Source organism: Phaseolus vulgaris, chromosome 1 (assembly GCF_051622355.1).
Source record: "Phaseolus vulgaris cultivar YP4 chromosome 1, ASM5162235v1, whole genome shotgun sequence".
In the NCBI taxonomy this organism is placed as follows: Eukaryota; Viridiplantae; Streptophyta; class Magnoliopsida; order Fabales; family Fabaceae; genus Phaseolus; species Phaseolus vulgaris.
The window spans coordinates 2,266,154-2,287,399 of record NC_143498.1 but is presented as its reverse complement, the minus strand read 5'-3'; the positions used below and the strand labels follow the sequence as shown (position 1 = coordinate 2,287,399).

Genomic DNA, 21,246 nt, shown 5'->3' with positions numbered 1-21,246 from the left:
TCCAAAAAATCTTATTTTATTCTTTATTTATTTATTTTTTTCTATTTTAGAAATCTGACCGGTCCATCTAACGAATCAAGTAATCAATTCAAATAAATCACGAAATTAATGAGGTAGAATCAATTTCAAAATAAATAAATAAGTAATAAAACTAGTCAAAATCGATTTGAATTGTTTAATTAAAACATATTTAACAGTATTTTAAATTTCTTCTTAAAATAATAAAAATCAACCCTAAATTAAAATATTTATTATTTTCTATTATTATACATATAAAATAATTATTAAATATCATAAATATAATTGAAATTTTAATTTAATTATAATAACATAATGTTTTAATGACTGGAAATTATTTTTGTTTCTCTCTTTCTCTACCTTTAGTCAATTTGTGTTTGCTTAGGATTTCTATTTCTATCAAGAACCACCTTCCTCATTAATCCTCTATCGGACTTATCCCCTAAATAATAATAAACAAAACTTAACTCAGAAATTATTTACCAATAAAAAAATGTTTGAGTGAAGCTTTCTTCGAGTAAAATGTTGCCAAAACATTAAAATAACACCAACTTAAGTCAGGCAACTTTTATTCCACAATTTAAAAGATAACGTCACCCGTGAAAACAATTAAAAGAGGGGTAACATCACATTTTCTAATTCTTTTTCTAACTCTACAATTAATTAAAATTTATTAAAAGATACAAATCCTGGAAAGTGTCCTTAAATAAAAAAGAAATCCACTAAAAATTATAATTTTTGAACAAATTTTGACCATTAAAATGTTATTAAAAAGTGTTACAACATTTTTAAGCCAGAAATTCAGAAAATTGTTGCAAATTGTGAGTTCAAGTCCATGAAACAGCAATTAAATTGTTTGCAATGATCTGGAAAGATGAATTGCAGAAGCAAACACATTAAGGAAAGAAAATCTAACAAGGTCTTCTCCCATGACAGAAGCGATATGAAACCTACTCATCTTTTTAAATATTGGTATTCAACACCTCTAGAAATCGATTTTAAATGATCAAGTTTCCATTGGAGAAGCACCTTGGTCTCCAGCAGCAGCACCTTGATCTGCACCAGAAGCCTGGTCGGTGGGAGCATCCTGCTCGGTTGCTGGCACAGCTTCTTCAGCTGGAGGTTCTTCTTCCTTCACAATCTCAAAAGTATCAATCAACTGTTGAACAGTTTCCTGATCTAAAATGTGGAATGGCTCACCAACTCCAACCACAGCAATGGTGCATACAGAACTCCTCAGTTTTTCACCTTGCAAGGACTCCCTAGTTGCGATAAGTGCATCTTTGATCAGATCTTCTCGGGTTGAGCCCATGAAGTTACCAAACCTGCGTTCCAAATAGGTCTTTGCAGCTTGAGAGCGAGACCCAATAGCAAAAGCTTGATATTCAAAATAGTTTCCACTGGGACAGTTGTAATATAGGTGAGCTCCTGATTCATCTAATCCAGCTACCAGGAGACCAACCCCATAAGGGCGTTTCCATGACCGCTGCGTGCAAACCTGCAACTCAAAAATGGCATCACAAATACTGATTAGAAATATATCTTTTCAGTTCGAATAAATTTTGCAGATAATTCCCAGACCTCGTTTGCTGTGTAATTCTGCAGATACACGCGCAAACTTTTGTCTCCCATACCCTATTTTTTCAACTTTCTATGACTAAAGCGCAAGTTACACAAGTATAACAGCATATAATAGAAATAACATGTTTGGAGAAACTTCTCTCAAAAACTTTTAAGAGAGAGAAAATAAGGAAAAATGAATTTTCCATCTTTATAGATTAAAATCAGTTCATACATGGACCTAATTTGTAGAAGTTTTTTCCAATTAACTTTTCCAAAATTTGAGTTTAACCGATGGATAAGCTAATTTAAGCTTATGGAGAAACTATTTTTTTCCTTCGTAACTTTTCTCTCCTATAAGTGCTTACAGAAAAGTTTTCTCCAAACAAAATGTAGATTAGCTAATCCAATTCTAATATTTTTGTTGATTGTGAACTAAACAGGCAGATTGCAATAATGCAGCTACATTCAAGAGCCTGAAAAAAGATGGGGAGGTTTACTTCTCCTAAAAAGGCTGCTCAGCATACTTTCTATCTCTATGTACACAAAGATCCTTAAACCACAGTAAGTAAAATCCAAGTTATTGTTTTACATTTGACAGCTTGAACCTAATTCAACTAGGTCTTTTACGAGCAAGTTATAACAACTTCAACAACATAATAATTCGTTTTATACTTCACTTCATAAAACAGCCATCTCTACATAGATTTTGCATGACATAATAACTATGACACGGCTGCATAACTTGCCATGATGTAAACATAAATATTATCATCCTTCACACAGTAAACAGAAACCTTGGTGGTACTGTGTGCTATTAAAATTTCCAACAAAAATAGAATCCAAGGCCTCTACCACACATGAATTTCAAATACAATAGCATCTCAAAGAGCAGCACATACAACAAACTTCGAAAATTCTATAGCAAGATAGCAGGACGCAGACAATTTTAAATACTATAATCGTAACAAAAACTAGATAGTTTATACTTCACACCATAAACATAAGAAAAAGAAACTCACTATAATCAGTAAGTCATGTTTTACACAACGAATCACCATCAACCTAGGAACAATAAATAACAATGAAGTAAAATAGTTGAAACATGACGATGAAACTAATAGAGAAAAACATCATTTATAGTTTAATCGCATTCACAGTTCAGAATTTAAACAAACACGCTACACGCAATTCACAGTTTAATCGAATCACCTAAAATCGAAATTAAACAGCGGAACCCTAGACGAGTCGTTCCAATTCCAACAATTAAAATTGCGGAGAGATAGTCATTATTGAAGAAAAGCAAACCCTAGGTGGAATGGAAGGGAATGAGGACCTGTGCCTTGTCGGCGAGTTGAACGACGAGTCTGCCGACGGGGAGAGGGGACTCGTAGGTGTAGTTATAGTTGATGCACTCGGATCGCATGTAGCGTGAGAGGACGCGGCCGTCGGCAGTGAGGCCGGCGATGGCGACGCCGATGTGGTTATCGACCTTGAAGATCTTCTTCTGGTGCGAGGAGAGTTCGGAGTTGGCCTTGTTGACGCATGCGAGAACCACGTGCGTCTTGGATCGGAGACCGATCGCCGCCGAACCCTGCTTCACCGCCTCCATCGCGTACTCCACCTGGAACAGCCGCCCCGCCGGGCTCCATGTCGTCACGTCGGTATCGTACTGATTTCGGAACATTCTCGATTCAAAATCAAAACCAAAACCAAAACCATTTCGCTTTTCTTCTTCTTCAGTCTCTCTTTATTGCAACACTTTTCTTCTTTCTCAAGAACTCTTTCTCTCTCTCTCCTCTCGCCCCGCCCCGCCCCTTCAATGTTGGACAAGTAAACCCACGTTTGACTGCTTAGTCCACAAACCCAATGGGCTCCCACACATTGGACCGGCCCAAAATAAATATTAAGACTTAGGGTGTTTCTCCCTGCACCCCATCATTTTCAGAAAATATCACATTACCCCTTTTAAAAATGACTTTTAGATTACAAAATTTCGAATTTTAGTATTCAAAATACAATAAAAGGTATTTTCTGGTTCAAAAATGCATTCTGAACTTTAGAATTCAGAATTCAATTTTGTTTTGTAAATTATGCAGTTTGAAAGGTATTTTCTGGATTCGAAAATACATTAAATATATTTTCAATCCCAAAAAATACCTTCGAATTCAAGAAACAAAATTGTATTCCAAAATCTAGAATTGGGAAGGTCTATGAATTATACCATTCAAAAATGAAAAAAAAATACTCCACTTTTTGCGAATGATAATTTTGAAATTGAAATATTTATGAAGGAGCAGGAAGAAAACATGGAGGTGAATAAAGAAATTGCCAAAAACTTCTCGAAGAACGTGGGCTGAAGTTGCATGATGCATCTATTGGGCCTTACGGATTTTGGATTAAGGATATATTTGAATGAAGGCAGTTTCTTCCTGCACCCCTACATTTTTCTTCCTGCACACCCATAATGTTATGCAAAGACTAAATTATCCCTATTATTCTTTAAAAACCCTAAATGCACTTGAACTGTATTTATTTTTTGCATTATGGATTATGGAATCTGGAAAAATTTCGGATTGACACTTCTGGTAAAATTTCGGATCCACCAATCCGTAATTCAAAAAATGCATCATTAAAAAAAATTCCAAATCCACCAATCCGTAATATAAATATGCATTCTGGATTTAAAAATCTGTAATTTAAAAAAAAAATATTATGGATCCATGAATCCATAATAGAATTAGACTTCCGGATTGCAAAAATTGTTTCTGGAACACCCCCTCATCCGAAAAAAAAAAATTCAGTTCTGGATTGCTGAATCCGTAGCACACTCCCAGATTTCTATTTCCGGTAACCACGGTGTCCTTTTTCAAATAAAATGTTAAGGCCAATTTCGGGATTTAGAAAATTGTGGGGGTGCAAGAAGAAAAATGTAGGGGTGCAGGAAAGAAAATTGTATTCCAAAATCTAGAATTGGGAATATATTTTATTTTTTAAGATCACATAAATTAATTTTATAAACATGAAAAAACATAAGAGAAAATAAGGATAAATGTATTATTTGAAATGAAAGAATTAAAAGCCAACATAGTGAATAAGATAGAGCAACTTTTCCCTTGTTGATTAAAGCATCTGGCACACTCATACATGTAGAACATTGTTTATGTTATTTTGTTGAAAACAAAAGTGAAAGTGGCATTGAACTTTGATGCTTTAGACATTGGAAACGACCAATGTTATCATTAATTCCAGATTCTCCAATACTCCTTTCTTGGTATCTTCTTCCATTCATTACCTTTATGATGGTGATTGTTCATTATTGGGTATCTACTTTCTCAATTGTTAAACAAATATCACTTTACAATTACAACTAACTTGTTGGTTGTTGCTTTGATAGCACATGCTTGGACTTTCTTTTCATTTTGTTTTTGTCTTTGATCTTATTTTTTTATTTAGGTAGCTATGTGTTATGTTCTTTGAAATTGATTATTAATGTGGAATGGTAGTTGTGCTTTATTGATTTATGTTTTAGGGTTTCAAAAACTATCTTTAAGTATTATTCATGAAACACATTGGCACAATTCAAAAATCCTACACTAATTCTTGAGAGTTTTTTCTCTAAATAGTTTGTTTTGGTTTTGAATTTTTACTCAACGTGGACTATCACTCAGTTATTGGATCTGGGTCAACTCTCGATTTTTAGGTCTATAATTACTTTGGAGTGAGTTTGTGTGCCTTAAACAGATCATCTATTTATAATGTTCGTTGTTGGACTTTTACTTTTCACACCTTGCAGTTACTAAATATTTTTTAATCTTATTTATTGGACCTTAATGTAGTGTTATATTATTCTATTATTTATTTATATTATTTTAATTTTTAATATGCTCAGAATCTTTCGATCTCTCGACCCAGTACACAAATTATATTACTTTTTTATTATTATCTTTTTAGTTTAGTTGTTATTTTTGTTGTAACAAATCAAATATATATAATGTTGAAATAAGTGAATTTGCATGTACCAAATTTAAGGAAGAAAAATGGAGAGATGAAAGGTAGCTTTAATTTTAGCCAAAATTGCAACATCAATTCCATCAACATTGTCAACAACCAATAGGTAACATATCACATTGTTTTCATTACATGCCAATAAAATTAAAACATAAATACTTTAACAATAAATGTGATAGTGTAGTGAGTTAAAGTTTTCAAGCCATGTAGATTTTTTCTTTTCAAATAGAATAATATTGCATGAAATGTTTCGATGAAATAATTACTAGTTTTTATCTGTAAAATTAGTTTATATTTATTGATTTTTTTAATGGATAAGTAAATTTAAATATAACGTTAACTATAAACTTAATTGTTGATGGTATGAAAATATATTATAATGTTTGTTTGGTTTGAACATGTTATATATATGTAAATAAATTATTTAAAAATAACAAATAATAAGAATTTGAAACAAAATAAAAATATAAGAATATAGGGTATTTGTAACAATATTTTCTAAGAAAACATTGATTCTATTATTATTAAAATATATTCAAATAGAAAAAAAAATAAGTATGTGATAGAAAAATACATAAAAAAATTCACTTAGATTATTTAATTTGAGTAATTTATACAAGTGGTCCTAGTTTTTTTTTTGTTTGTTTGAGTTTACTACATATCAACGTTCTCAAGTTTGACCATGTTTATTATATATTTGATTCTTTATTTCAATTATAAATCAATATGTCCTTTTCTTTATTTTTTTTCTTCTAAAATATATACATTCATATTTTTATCTATTTATAATATCTGAATAAACTTTTAAGTCTATAACGTGCGTAATAAAACTTTAATTTTTTAATTTTTATTAGGACGCACTCTTTTAATTATTTATTTAACTGTTTATTAATTTAAATGTTATATGTATTAAGAAAGCAAGTGCTTATCCTTGAAGTCTTTTCAAAATAATATGTCAAGTGATATTTATTCTATATAGTAATTATTGTAATAATATTTAAAATAATAATGGATTATATCTAAAAGTTTGTTCTTTACATTTAGTTTATTAAATAATAAATAACATGTGCAGACAACCATGCAATGCACTGTTTCCTATGAGTTTCAATACACATCTAAATTAAAAACCGTTAATAGAATAATTTATGTCCCCATTATAAAATACTTATTGTAAATCATTAAATTATACAATAAAAATAAATACGCATTAAATAAATATTTAATTATTATCTCAATATATTTATTACTCATTAATGTTTATATAATTATGGACTCAACCTATAGTTAAATATTGTTATAGGACAGTTCCTAACATTTTTTTTTATATATATCTTCCTTTTTAACAGTTTTGAATTTTTTTGATTTTTTAAGTTTGAAAGATTTTATTAGAGTCATATTTGAGATATTGTTTGTTTTGGAGGTCGGTCATTTATCACGATTTTATTTTATTCTTAAAAGACAGTTCAGTGAGTTAGAGAAAAAATGAGTATATAAAATATATAATATCGACTCCTTAACCATGTAAGAATATATTAGTGTATCGAAACAAGTTTCCCCAATCAAAATTTAAGAGTGAATTTTTCTTTACCGTAAAACTTGAGATACATTTTCGTTTTCACAGACAACCGACCTTAAATACTACAGATGCGGTGTTTAACCCTAACGATACTATCTCTCAAATTTGATGTTGTAACAAAAGTATTATACAAATATACAATATTTTGGTCAAAATTTTCTTACATTTTTCACATATTTTTTTATAGTACGAAAATAAATAATTATTTTTTTATACAAAACTATAAACCTTAAATACTATGCTGATGTGAAAGAAAAATAATTAATTAAATAAAATTATCATGAGTTAATTTTGTCTGAAAAAGAAAAGTAGAAGCAATATTTCCGTGTTTTTGTCCATTGGCAATGAATAATAAAATGACTAAATAGCGACAGCTGTATTTAGTAAGCAGCGCAAGAAACCGCACCAACTCTTCAACGACCACAACACCTCTTTCATATACCCAAACTACCCTTTTATTTTTGCTTATGATCATAGTTTGACATTGTGATTTTTACAACTAATAATATTATTTTTTTTGTTTTTATTTATTTTGATTAATTAAATATAATATACTTTAAAAAATAGTTGTAAAGTGAAACTAAAAAGAAAAGTGAATTTCAAAAAATTATTCTTTTTGGAAAAAAATATCACTGAAGAATCTTAAGTGACACACTATGTTTCTTCAAAAAAAATCTTATATAACTGATTTTTTGAAAATAAAAATACGATAATTTTCATATAAATATAAATAAATTCTTAATTAAAATTTATTTGAAATATAGTTGAGTGATATGAAAGCATTATTTTATTTCTTTACTATTAAAACAAGGTTGAGTATGACTATCTCACTAATAAAATGATACTTAGAAAGCTATAGAAAATAACGTGAGAACCACAAAAAAAATAGTTTAAGAGTAAATCTTATTTAAAACATAATTAAGGAAAAAAATGGAAGCTTATATATATTTTGAAATATGTTATTACTGAAACAGAACTAAATATACATTTTTAAAGGATAAAATATATTATCACAAAAAAAAAACTTTAGTAACTAAAGAAATCAAATATTTTTATTGTAGGAGTCATTTTGTTATATTTTAATTTATGTGAGCTGTATCGTCACATTTTTTAAATATTTTTTTGTAAGTTTATTGCAAATTTCGTCATTGTCCATAGAAATATATATTTTAAAACGAAAAATAGTTTTTATTTTATATATCCTGTCAACATAGTTTAATAGAACGTTTTAGATAAAAAATAATCAAATATTAAAAAAATCATTAAATAAAAACTAGTTTTAGTAATAAAATAATTAATTATCTCTTCATTACACTATATATTATTTTATAAACTAAACAATTATAAATAAGTATTAATTACTAATTTGATAACTAAAACTTTGATTTATTAAATAATATTTTAGAAGTTATTTCTAAATAATAAAAATTAATTTAAATATTACTAATTTATCTAAACTAATATCTAATTTAATCAATATAATAAATAATTTTTTTTTTCTAATAGTGAAAAACTCCTACAATATTTTTTTTTTTAATTCTATTAACTTTGTTTAAACTCTATTAATAGTTGAAATACTTGAACATATGTTTAAATAATTTTTTTAACTATTGCATATATTTATTAAAAATTCAATAAAATATTAATGTATAATTAATTTTAAAAAATATGGAATTTTTTTAATTTATATAACAAAAAATAAAGAGAAAAAACTCAATTTGAAATTAATTATACTCAATCTAATAAATATTTGCAAAAATTATTAATGACAATGTATTTAATTATATTAATGATTAAGAGATTTTAAATACAAAATTAATTCTTTTACTAAAAATGAAATAAATGAACAATAATTATATTAAAAAGATTATTTCTTATACACAACTCCTGAATTAACATGCCTTACCCCACTTTTTGCTGAAAGTTCCGAAAGTACCCCTTAGTGACGTTATATAGTACTGATTGGACTCTGAACTATTCCGCAGCAAAACGACAACACAGGAGACATACCCTTGTTTCCTAGAAATGTTTATGACATTTACCTGCTCCTCCAGTCACCCGTGGACCTTCCCATCACACCGCTACGAGTCAGAGGAGAACAGCTACGAGTCAGAGACCGAAACAGCCGGTTGCAAGTGCGTGCCCCCACACGTTGATCGTGTTTTTTCGACGGTTACACCGCGATTTTTTTTCCCTCTCATTCAGTTGCAATAAAACTCTCATCACTCTCTGTTTTTTTCTTCTCACAATTTTTTCTTCTTCTCCGTGTCTCTGACTCTTGCTGAACCAGTTTTGCAAAGTCAGAGAAGCGTCGCGAGCAAGAAGAATAAGGAGAAGAACTTCGCCGTCGTCGTCTCCGTCATGGAGTTCGGAACTGCCGCCGCGACTCTCACGAAGAAGCTCTCCAACGGCTACGGCGTCTCCGGAAGATCCGCGTACGACGGCGTTTTCGCCGCTCCAGTCAAGCTTCGCGCTCCGACTTTCTCCTCTCAATTCGACGATTACCGCGAGATTTTCGGCGCCGCCGGAGCTTCGCTCGGCTCCTCTATTCCTATTCTGGAACTTCCGGAGCTCAGCGAGAGGAAGAAGAAGATCGACGACGTTGGGCGGTCGAGGGTCGATTACTCAATGGTCTTCGGCGGGTTTGGGAGCCTTGACGCTGCCGTGCCCTTCGAGGAGTTAGTGACTGAGCCTGTGGAGAAAGATAGCTTCACTATACGGTGAGTTTGCTTGCTGATTTTTTTTTTCTATTTTTTTGTTAGGGTTTTAACTTAATGTGACTTGGATTAGTGAATGTGCTTGCGTGTTGGTGTTTTGCTTGGAATCCAGATTCGATTCGAGAATATTTGTTTTTTGGACATGGCTATGTTTCTGCGTCCCTTCCATTTTGACCGCTCTGTCGGTCATGTAAGCTATTTCTGTGAGAAGAGAAACTGCATTTTCCTTTGCTATTTTTATTTATTTATTTAATTATTTGTGTTGTGCTCTGAGCACGTTAGTGGACAACAAAGCTAATAATACCTTACTTTTTTAGTCACTTATAGAAAACGAATCAATGAGAATCTACTGTTTCGCGGAACTGGTTGAGCCCTTTTGGCATTCCTTTTATTCTACTTCACCAGTGGAGGAGTTCTTATAGGTTAAGGTTTACGATAGATTTATAATTTTAAAATTTAGATTGGACATGGGAATCGGGATCTAGACAACTTTTTAAATACAACTACCTGAAATATACTGAGTTTTTAGTTGCAAAGGGAATCTAGTGTATGACATTATGATCTTACTAATAGGGTTTTGTACTCGTTAAATGTGAATTTATGCTTGTATTGTACCAAATTTGGTGCACATTTATGCGAGATTTAGCAAAATCCCCAAGAAGGGGCCTAGGATGTGAATATTAATCAAATTCATAAATTGGTCTTTGTGGATGGTTGGAGATCGTCTTTGGAAAATTGCTTTACTGTGCAAATCTATTTTGTAGCATTGGTAACTAACCAAGTTCTCAGAGGCTGCTTAGGAGGGCGATGTTAACATTAAATTAATGGTTTTCCTGACATTTATTATTCTGTAGGAGTAAGATCAAAGGAGAAAACCAATCTTTCCAGCCAGAGCTTACTACTTGTTCGAAGGAAATTCCAGTGAAATCATGGTCATCCCATGATGCCAAAAGGGTCAATATGTCATATCATAAAGTTAACCAAGGAAGTGAAAATGGAACAAGTGGGACAACACATATAGCTCAACTCCATGCAATCCCTGCTTACACTCGATTAATCGAAGAAGTCAAGCCAATGAAGATAAACGGAGCTAATAAGTCTATACCAGTAGCACAAGATACTTATTCTGGTAGTCACGTTGATGAGGGGATAAAAGAAGCTGCACATTCTACTAAGTCATATACTAGTGCTTCAGCTGATAATTCTAAGAAACAGTCTTCCAACAATGGAGTAAAAGTTAAAAATAGATCTGATTCCACTGATCTGTTTTTTGATGCATGTGAGATCAGTAATGGAACACATCATGTTAAAGTTCCTCGATCAGAGACTACAGAATCTAACATGAATAAACAAAAAGGAGATGCTCTGAAATCAACGGCAATGAAATTCCAGGCATCTAAAAGTAGCTCATCCGAAGGTGTTGCTGGTGCAGATTCGCCACCATATTCAGATGACATGGTAGACTGTAATTCAGAGGTAGCTGCTTGTGTAGCTGCTTTAAGAAAGGCAATGGAAGAGGCTCAAGCAAGAATGAATGTTGCAAAAGAATTGATGAGAAGAAAGAAAGAAGGTTTTCCTGATCGTGTCAAACGTAAGTCTAATATTGAATTGAAAGCTGAGGGGAAAAGAGAGGCTAAAGTCACTCATAGAACAATGAAACTTGATAGAAAGCTAACATTAAGAGAAAAGGATTCTTCTCTAAATGCTTCTTCTGAGGTAGGGAAGTCAACGATGAGAATGGAGAAAGTGAGGCCAGATCTGGGGGCAGAAGAAACCTGTGGTGCTAAAGAAGTTGTAGGCGAAACACAGAAGAAGATGAAATCAGATCAAGCAAAACATGAGAAAGAGGTTGAACAAAAAGAATCAAATCATAAGGGAAAAACACTTGAGCTGAAAGAGGCAAACAAGAGCGAGCAGTACTTTGATACAACAGATAGGAATACACCTGAAAAACCTGAAGAATGTGATGAAACGATAGAAATGGTTAGGGAGTATTGGGGGATGGAGAATAATGAAGAGAAGCTCCATGCAGACAATGAAGCAAGTGCATATGAAGAACTTGTCCAAGAAACTAAACATAGGTGTCAAGATGTAGTAGATGAGACAAATATGATTCAGGAGGTATTTGAAAATGTGGAAGTTGAGAATAGGGTTAAATCTTTTAATGAACCGGAAGTCTATGAAAGCAATCTTGGTGGGCAAGGGTTAATAACAGGTAATGGGAAAAAAATTGCTTGTGAACCAGAAGATGGCAACAAATTTGAAGGGTCCTTTGAGCTAGAAGAATGCAAAATAAATTTGAGAGCTATTCAGGAACCACGACAGGCTGAGAAGAATATTACTGAAGAGCTAAACGGAAGTGAGAATAAAGTTGATGTGTTCAGTGAACTGGAAGAATGTGAATCGGCAGAGGTTCTGGAACCACTTGACAATGAGAGTGTGTGCAGTCTACATGCCATAAATTTGACTAATATGGAGGAAGCCACAGAGAACTTTGGGTGTTTAGAGGATAGAAATAAAATAAATGATTCTGGTTTTCTGGATTTCAGTCAAGAGACTGAACATTCCTGTCAGAGAGAAGCCAGAGAAGGCACTGATAATAGCTTTAGCAATATTTGTATGCAGGAAATACTGGAGGATACCCTGGACCATATTCATGCTAAGGAAGAAATTTTCGAAAGAACTACTAAGAAAAGTGAATTATATGGAAGTGACATGGTTCTAGATGCCCAAGCAAGTGAGACTGGATTTGAAGGAGCCACTCAACTGGTGGATGGAAATACAAGGGAAAGGATAGATAACAAGGAGCCAGTTAGAGTGACTCTATCTGATCCTTGTTGCGAGGAGGTAAACGCAGAGAAAACTGGCAAGACCACAGAAACCAGTTCAAGCTATGAGCCAGATGAAAGTGAGAAGTTGAACAAGACTCAGGCAGCTGATATAATCACTGAAAATGAGGAAACTTTGGAAGTAAATCTAGAGGTGCATTCATCTGATGTGCTGGATGGTATATCGGGAGCAAGTAGTGATTCATTTCAACAAGAGAGATATGAAGAAACAGACCCGGTTCATGAGACAAATGATTTCCTTGATAAACATGCAGATGAGACTTCTTCCTTCATTCAAGTTGCCCTTGAACTCAATGAAGCAGACAGTCAAATACAAAATATATTTGAAACAGAGACTTCCGAAGGTGCTGCTACAAATACTGGTGACACTGACATAAAGGCTAGGCAAAACTTAGATCAGTGCTGGGAAAAGTCAGAAAATTACTGCAATCTGGAAATGCCTGTTGAAGACACAACTCCTGAGTCTGTTGAAATCTGCAAGGATGCAAAGGACACAAGAGATGCATTAGATGAAGATGTGGACGAGAATAGATCTAACTCCTCCAATGGGGAGATTTTGTTTGACAAAGAAGACATTCTAGACGAATCCCAGATACCCAGTACCTCTGATTGGAAATCAAGTCCCTCCAAAGAAGAGGAGAAGGTTGAATCAAGTCACAGCAATACGAGGGACAGTAATCAAGCATCCGCAATGGAAGAGAAGGGAGCAAATGACAACTTGCATAAGGAAGAGCAGGCAAGGGAACACCTCAAAAAACTCGATGCAGCAAAAGAGAGAGAAAAAGAAAAGGAGAAATTAGCTGTAGAAAGAGCAATTCGTGAAGCACGTGAAAGGGCATTTGCTGATGCCAGAGAAAGGGCGGCTCAAGAGAGAGCTGCTGCAGAAGCACGTCAGAAAAACATTTCTGACGGACGAGAAAGGCTAGGAAAAACCACTAGTCAGGCAAATGAGAAGACCCCAGCTGAGAAGGCTGCTATGGAGGCAAAACTTAAAGCTGAACGTGCTGCTGTGGAGAGAGCAACTTCAGAGGCACGGGCACGGGCCCTAGAAAGGGCACTTTCTGAGAGAGCTGCCTCTGATGCAAGAAATAAATCTGACAAACCTGTTGCAGGCTTTGCGGCTTCCCGTGATAATGCAATGAAGCAAAATTTCCATTCAAAATCTTTCAGCTATGGTGGTATGTGATGTTAACATGTTTTGATTGCGCTATATCTGACCCTATCTTTTATCTTGTATCATATATTCTTTATTTCTGTGCTTTCTGTTTAAATATTTATTGATTCTGTACAAATTGTATTTTCATAAAGTTCGTGATTCTACTGATGCATTTGATGGAGCTAATGGCGATTCTGCTCAGAGATGTAAAGCTAGGTTTGAGAGGCATCAGAGAATAGGGGAACGTGTGGTACGGTCCTGGTTTTGCCAAATATCTCTTGTACAAATTAAGTTGTCATATTGTTTGTTCATTCTTTGTTTCGGATGCAGGCACATGCTCTTGCAGAAAAGAATACGCGTGACCGGCTTGTGCAGAAGGAGAAAGAGGAGAGAAATGTAACTTTTCTATCAAGTTTTGCGATTCCCATGTTTCACATTTTGTCTTACAAAATCTTATTTTGTTGCAGAGGGTAGCAGAAGTTCTTGATGCTGATGTTAAAAGATGGTCAAGTGGAAAAACAGGAAACTTGAGGGCATTGCTTTCTACATTACAATATGTATGTGTAAACATCCTAACTTTGTTTAAGCTCAGTGCATATTTTGAGACTGTTATGCCATGCTAGATAGATAAGAACTCATAAAAATATATCATTTTTGAAAGCACTCTGTTGTTTTAAGACCTGGAGGAAATTTTCATTTACTTGGTATCAAAATTGTGTTTTGCAGATTCTTGGCCCCGACGGTGGTTGGCAACCGATTCCTTTGACAGATGTAGTAACCACCCCCCAAGTAAAGAAAGCTTATCGTAAAGCTACTCTTTTTGTGCATCCTGATAAGCTGCAGCAGCGGGGAGCAAGCATTCAACAAAAGTACATCTGCGAGAAGGTTTTTGATCTTCTAAAGGTTTGGCCTTCATTTGTTCTTTTTAGTTGTTAACAACTCTGCTGACACCATGGTTCTAAATGGGTTTCCCTTGCACCTTTTTTTATTAAACCTTATATAGTTGTGATTGGGATTTTGAATCTTTCCATGGTACTTAGTACCATGAGACCCATGTTTGGAAATAACATTTAATTTATGATATCTTTTCCATGTAGTATAAAATAAATTTTGTTGAAGCAAAACTGTTATTTTCATTTATGTTTTATAAAATGTATAAAATCATATTCATGTGCAAAATCTAATTTTTTATTGTAACATAACTTGGCTACCGTAATCAGTCTATCATAATAATAAAACCATGACAACATTAATTACATCAAACATTCCTTTTTATCATATCAATTGTAATAAAAATCCTCCCAAAATAAAGGCACAGGCTAAAATAAAGTATATTTTTCTTGCGTTGCCTGGGTTGAACTAAGACGATGGTGTCAGTCACTGTTAGGAATCAGACGACCAGTTTTTAAACGACATGTTTCTTTCTGTAGGATTATTAAAATGTATGGATGCATGTTTCTGAAATTTTGTTTAATTGTCCCAGGATGCTTGGAACAGATTTAACATGGAAGAACGATAAACATTGGTTAGTGTTGGGCTGTCTGATGATTCAAGTGCATCATTATAATACTGTATGAAAAGTAATCTCAAAGAAATCAGCAAATATGCATGGTCTGAGGTGGATCTTTGTTGTATAGCTCAACATGTACTACATTTTTATTAATTAGTTCCACCTATTACAGGCAGGCCTTTAATTAATTATAGAATAATTTATCCAGAATATAGCTGGCTGATTGAAAATGTTTTGACTGTATAAACATGCTAGAAACTATTCTGAATTTTATTAGAACATAATTCTTGTCACAAGTATATCTCCCAGTTTCAAAGCCTTTACTTAGCTCTATAATTTCAACACCTAAGGGGTCTAAGGGTGTTTGTAGATTTAGTTGGAATTCTTAATTTTCAGTTTTCATTAAATACTTGTTATTACTAGAAAATTTCCATAAAAGGAATCAAATTAATGTATTTATGAACATCAATAATGCTAAGCTGTAAATTGATATATTTTAGATATACATTCATTTGTGTTAAAAATGGAAGTGTTGGATGGACTTAATTATGTTTGGAGGAAATAAATGGTTATCAAAAAGTTAATGTTATAAATCGATATAAAGGTAATTTATAGAAGTAATTATAATGTATTGAAAAATAGGTAATCTATTAAAAATTGAAGAAGTTAGTTGTATTGTTAATTTACTTATAAAAGTAAGTAAATAGAATGAAATCTTGAAAAAGAATTTATATCAAATGAATCATGGAAAAAGTTGTTTGTTTATTGGTAGTTGATAAAGGCATGCATTTTAAGAGAATTTGGAATAAGTTCAAATACATGTGTTTAATAAGATGTTTTTAAAAGAGTTATAAATAGCAACATTGATACTAATATTTATTATAAATCAATACAAATTTTTGTATAAAATGTGAAACTGATTATCGCATTTCCAATCTTAAGTCTTTATATGTTGTTGTAGTTTGGTTTTTCTTACTGAGAGTGACTTTTATATATGAAAAATGTCATTAATTTAGTTATTTATGTCAGGGTTAATTAGCATGTTATGAATTTATTGACATATAAGAGACTCGTTGTGACCAATTAAATTTCAATTTGTAACAAATTTATCTATGGTAATGTATAATTAAAATTCTTTCGTTTAATGTACACATTTTTTATCTTTAAGTTATCTTTAATAATATTTGAAAAGAAACTACTACGTCCACAAAAAGTAACTATATACACACATTTTATTTGATACTAAAAAAGTATAATCCTATAGATATAATAAATAAAGTCATATAAAATAAAAAATAACAATATATGCATTTTCTTTAATAAATTTAAATTAGAATTAATATAAAAAATAAATTTTAACTTGTTAAAAATAAAATAACATGATAAAAAATGCGAATACAGACAGATATAGTTAAACGAAGAAATTTATTAAAATTATGATGAAAGATGGATTCTTGAGCATACATATTTATTGGAAACAAGAGAGATGAAAGCATAACTATTTGTGCATGGTGCCATTAACAGGAGTTTGAGCAGGTTGAGGAAGAAGCCCTTTTTCTCTGCAGGTCTCAACAGCTCCTGCGAACATATCCTCTAAGCTGTACTCAAACTTGAAGCCCATGTCTGTGATCTTCTTCGAAGAAAATCTAATAATTTCCAATTCATCTGGAATATCCTTGAACCTGCATCAAAATGACCACAATTAGTACAGCATATATACACTTTTAACTCATCCATGATCCATACATATTCATCTAATATTATACTATACAAATCTCATCTTATAAACCGATTTTGTAAAATTGAATTAGACTTAAAATCAACTTCTTAATATGATATTAAAACTATTTAGAACCTATTCTAACAAGATTTATTGGCTTTATTAGGTCTCTTTCCTTCTGTCGTACCGTTATCAGACTACTAATAAATATAGTCATACACACGAGTTACAGTCTCGACGTAAAGGGGTGTTGATGTATATCCCACATCGATTAAACAGACTCAACGTAAAGGGGTGTAATGAAAATCCCATATCGACTAGATAGTCTCGATGTAAAGGAGTATGATGGAGATTCCATATCGACTGGAGATAAAAATATTTCATAATATACAAGTGAGACTGCAAACCTCATCTTATAAGTCAATTTTACAAAATTGTGTTAGGTTTAAAGTCTACTAACTTAAGCGTGATAGTATTATTATTATTTCTATAACATTCTCTACATGCAATGAATTCAATTGATAGAAATGACAAAAATTGAGAAGTCTTACTTTGTGGGGATATTATAGTGAGGGTATTTCTGGTTCAGCAGTTTTGCAATGTCATGAATGGTAGCCTCATGCGAACAGCATATGTACCTCCCTTCTGCTTTTGGATTCTCGAACAAAAATATATGAGCAAGACAAAGGTCATCTAAGTGCACGAACTGGCCTTGCTTTATGATATGGTAATGCCCTTCATTTCCTGCTAATTCAAAAACCAAGTATCATTCCAACATATTAATGCAAGTTGAAATCGTAAACAGAAAGTGATTAAATTATGTGTGATTGATTCTGAATGTTTGTTGGTTCTCCTCGTGTAATGCACCTGTGATGAGTGAAAGAGCAGTGATTAGGCTTGGTGGCATTGTAGGCATGAGAAAAGGACCAACAACAAGAGGTGGAATGATTGAGACAAAGTCTATGTTATGCTCTTTGGCAAATTTCCAAGCTTCTTTCTCCGCCAGTGTCTTTGAAACAAAATACATCTACAAAGAAACACGATAGAAAATCAATAAAAATCTTAAACACTAAACCTTAAACCTTAATGTCGTATGAAAAAAAACAACACCAAGATAAATAGATAGAATGAACTAACCCAACCAGTCATTTTGACCCTTCTGCAGAACTCAACATCACTCCAACAGTTCTCATCATAAAAAGGCTTTGACTTCTCGGCAACATCCACAGTTCCAGCTGAGGATGTGAAGACAATCCTTCTCACACTTTTGGCCTTCACGCATGCTTTCATGATATCCACTAACCCCTTTATTGTAGGCTTTATCACTTCATTCTGCATTTTCACTCAATTTTTCTAACCGTGTTATAATTATAAAACACTCAGACACATATCTTAAATAGTATATACCATGTCGTATTTGTACTACATAGATTATAACAACTTAATTCAAAATTTCCAGAGAAGTAGTTATAAAACAACAATTGGTACCTTAATTCAAAATTTTCAGAGAAGTAGTTATAAAAGAACAATTGGTACCTCAGGGTCCTTGGACTCGAAATCCATGGGGGTTGCGACGTGGAAAACTCCTGTGCAGCCTTTAATGGCTTCGTCAAAGCTTCCCTCTTCAGCAAGGTCAGCTTTCCATAGAGACAGTTTCGTCTTTGCACCTGGAAGTTCCACCAAATGCTTCACCTTCTTCATGTTTTCTGCAGGGTATACATGCACGTGTATATAATAATTAACATAAAACACTACATAATTATATATTTTCAATAGTTTCATAGCAGGTTAGATAACATTTATTTTGTAATCAAGATTTTGGGTTGAAATTTATTAGAAAATGGATTTAATTATAACCTAATAAACCGAGTTTTACATTCACTTATATACTATGAAATATTTTATTTCTAATGATATATGATTTTTAATACACACTCTTATATCGAAACCGATCAATTCAGATGCAAGACTATATATTTAAGAGATGTCTGAAAACGGATGACTTAATAAATTCAATAAAATCTTAAACTCTAAAAGACTATCGTACCGTATTAAAAAATAAACCTAATTAAATCTTAAAAAATAACTTAAAAATAAGATTTGTATTTATTTATATATTATAAAATGAGGATGTTCATCCAAAAGAAAGTGCATTGAATGGAAGATAGTTTCTCTGTTTGACTTTACGATGGAGGGTTGTATTCAGTGTAAAACAAACAAAAATATATCTCCCTTCTTCTTCACGTGCTGAATCTCATCTAACAATTCTACACAATACTCGTATAACAGTACTTTTTATGATACCATCGTTGTAGAGCTTCCAAACTGATTTTTTTTATAACTGTATATTGATACCAAATATTCATGGAATTTATCATTATCAATAAATTTAAGTTATATATGTTTAGTATAAATTAAAACTATGTAAAACCATGACGGAGTCTTAGTCTATGCAGTACAAACACTGACACAGACACTCATACAACATTCATACGACACGAACACGAATATACGTAAAATTTTTGAAATGTAGGACACGAGGACACAGATCTATATATATTATATAATTATAAATTATATAAATTGACAATAAAGATTTATTTGCATAAGTATGTTACAGATTATTTTTTAGAGCAGAAAAATGTTTTTCATGATTGGTTCACAAAGATTTTTTTTTTTTTTATAATCATAATAACAATTTATACAATAAAGTTTGAATTTTTAGAAAATTAATGTATTTTTCTTTTTTAAAATTGTGTTAGAACCGTACTAGAATTGTCAGAAATCTAACAAATACTTTTTAAATTTGATATTTCACGGATACATGTCCTACATGTGTCATACGAGTGTCGGTGTCCGATATTCGTATCGGACACCGACACACCATTTAAGATGAGTGTCCGAACTTCTCAATTGTAAGAATGTATCAAAATTTGAAATACTTGTAGATAATTCTTAGAAATTAAAAAAAAAAGTGATGTAAGAATGAGACCTGGGTCGCGTACGGTGGCTCGAACGGTGTAGCCACGCTCCATTAGCCTCATGACAAGCCATGATCCTATGAAACCAGAAGCTCCGGTGACGCAAACGGATTCGGAAGTTGAACCCATTTTTTTTTCTCTCTGTGTTTTTTCTTCTCTAACTGTGATGCTTATGTTCAAAATGAAATGTTAGAGAGTGTATGAAAAATGAACATGCTTTTATAGAACCAACTGGGAAGGAATTAGAGTTCGAAGTGAATTTTGGTTTTAATTGATTTTGAAAAAAATGAAGAATATATTAAAAGGGTTCTTCTGTATTTTTTAAATAAAAATAAAAAAAAATGATATTTTATTGAATCAATTTTCAATTGTTGTAGATGAATTTCATGATTTTATACAAAAAAAATTAAATAAATTAATGAAAGATGTTTGTGAAGACATAATGAAAAATGAATATGTTATTGTTTGGTCCACCTGGGATTTGGTATGTTTTTCATTTTGACTCAACACGTGATGATCAACCAGTCATATGATGTTTGTTATAGGTAGAACAAAAGAAAGTTAGTTAAAATTGGAGACACGTGACACTTTCCTAATTGTTAGGAGGAATGTCCCAACTAATAATAATAATAATAATAATAATAATAATAATAATAATAATAATAATAATAATAATAATGTTAATATGTTTGGATGAATTGCAAATTAAATAAGTGTCACATCTTATACCATCTAAAATCAATCAACTTCAATAATGATTAGTTTAGATAATTTGATTTCCAAATTCAGCAAACTCAAACAAAGTTAATAATATTTTATTAATATTAGTTATCATTATGATTGTAGTATAGTTACACATTTTGAAGATACCACTTAAACTAAGAATTAAACTAAATTAAGTTAAATTATAATATGTAAGTGGAGTAAAACCATCTTTCATAAGTTAATTTTATGAGATTAATTAAACATAAAATTTATTTATTAAGATGTAATATGCTATGAGAGTCTTTTATAACCTATTCTAATTAAGTTAATTAGAATTATTATGTTATTTTATGAATAAATATATAATCTTATATTTGATATATTCATTTTTGGATGAAAGGAGATATCCTTGATGTTTTAAGATTGAGTTAGGTATAAATGAG

At 31.8% G+C, this 21,246-nt stretch overlaps 3 protein-coding genes across 3 annotated transcripts; 1 reads left to right on the top strand and 2 right to left on the bottom strand.

The window, feature by feature from the left end:
- Positions 1-741: 741 nt before the first annotated feature.
- LOC137816400 (proteasome subunit alpha type-1-B) lies at positions 742-3,405 on the bottom strand. The gene is made up of 2 exons (XM_068619518.1): positions 2,915-3,405; positions 742-1,516 (listed from the first exon to the last, which is right to left on the bottom strand). The coding sequence occupies exons 1-2, from the start codon at positions 3,263-3,265 to the stop codon at positions 1,025-1,027; spliced, it is 843 nt and encodes a 280-aa protein (XP_068475619.1). The 5' UTR covers positions 3,266-3,405; the 3' UTR covers positions 742-1,024.
- Positions 3,406-9,359: 5,954 nt separating this feature from the next.
- On the top strand, positions 9,360-15,693 carry AUL1 (auxin-like 1 protein). The gene is made up of 7 exons (XM_068619516.2): positions 9,360-9,885; positions 10,737-13,909; positions 14,040-14,137; positions 14,218-14,283; positions 14,355-14,444; positions 14,614-14,790; positions 15,371-15,693. The coding sequence occupies exons 1-7, from the start codon at positions 9,527-9,529 to the stop codon at positions 15,404-15,406; spliced, it is 3,999 nt and encodes a 1,332-aa protein (XP_068475617.2). The 5' UTR covers positions 9,360-9,526; the 3' UTR covers positions 15,407-15,693.
- A 1,112-nt stretch (positions 15,694-16,805) lies between these two features.
- Positions 16,806-20,301, bottom strand: LOC137816396 (dihydroflavonol 4-reductase). The gene is made up of 6 exons (XM_068619514.2): positions 20,110-20,301; positions 18,654-18,823; positions 18,255-18,449; positions 17,985-18,144; positions 17,669-17,861; positions 16,806-17,079 (listed from the first exon to the last, which is right to left on the bottom strand). The coding sequence occupies exons 1-6, from the start codon at positions 20,225-20,227 to the stop codon at positions 16,896-16,898; spliced, it is 1,020 nt and encodes a 339-aa protein (XP_068475615.1). The 5' UTR covers positions 20,228-20,301; the 3' UTR covers positions 16,806-16,895.
- Between the last annotated feature and the right edge of the window lie 945 nt (positions 20,302-21,246).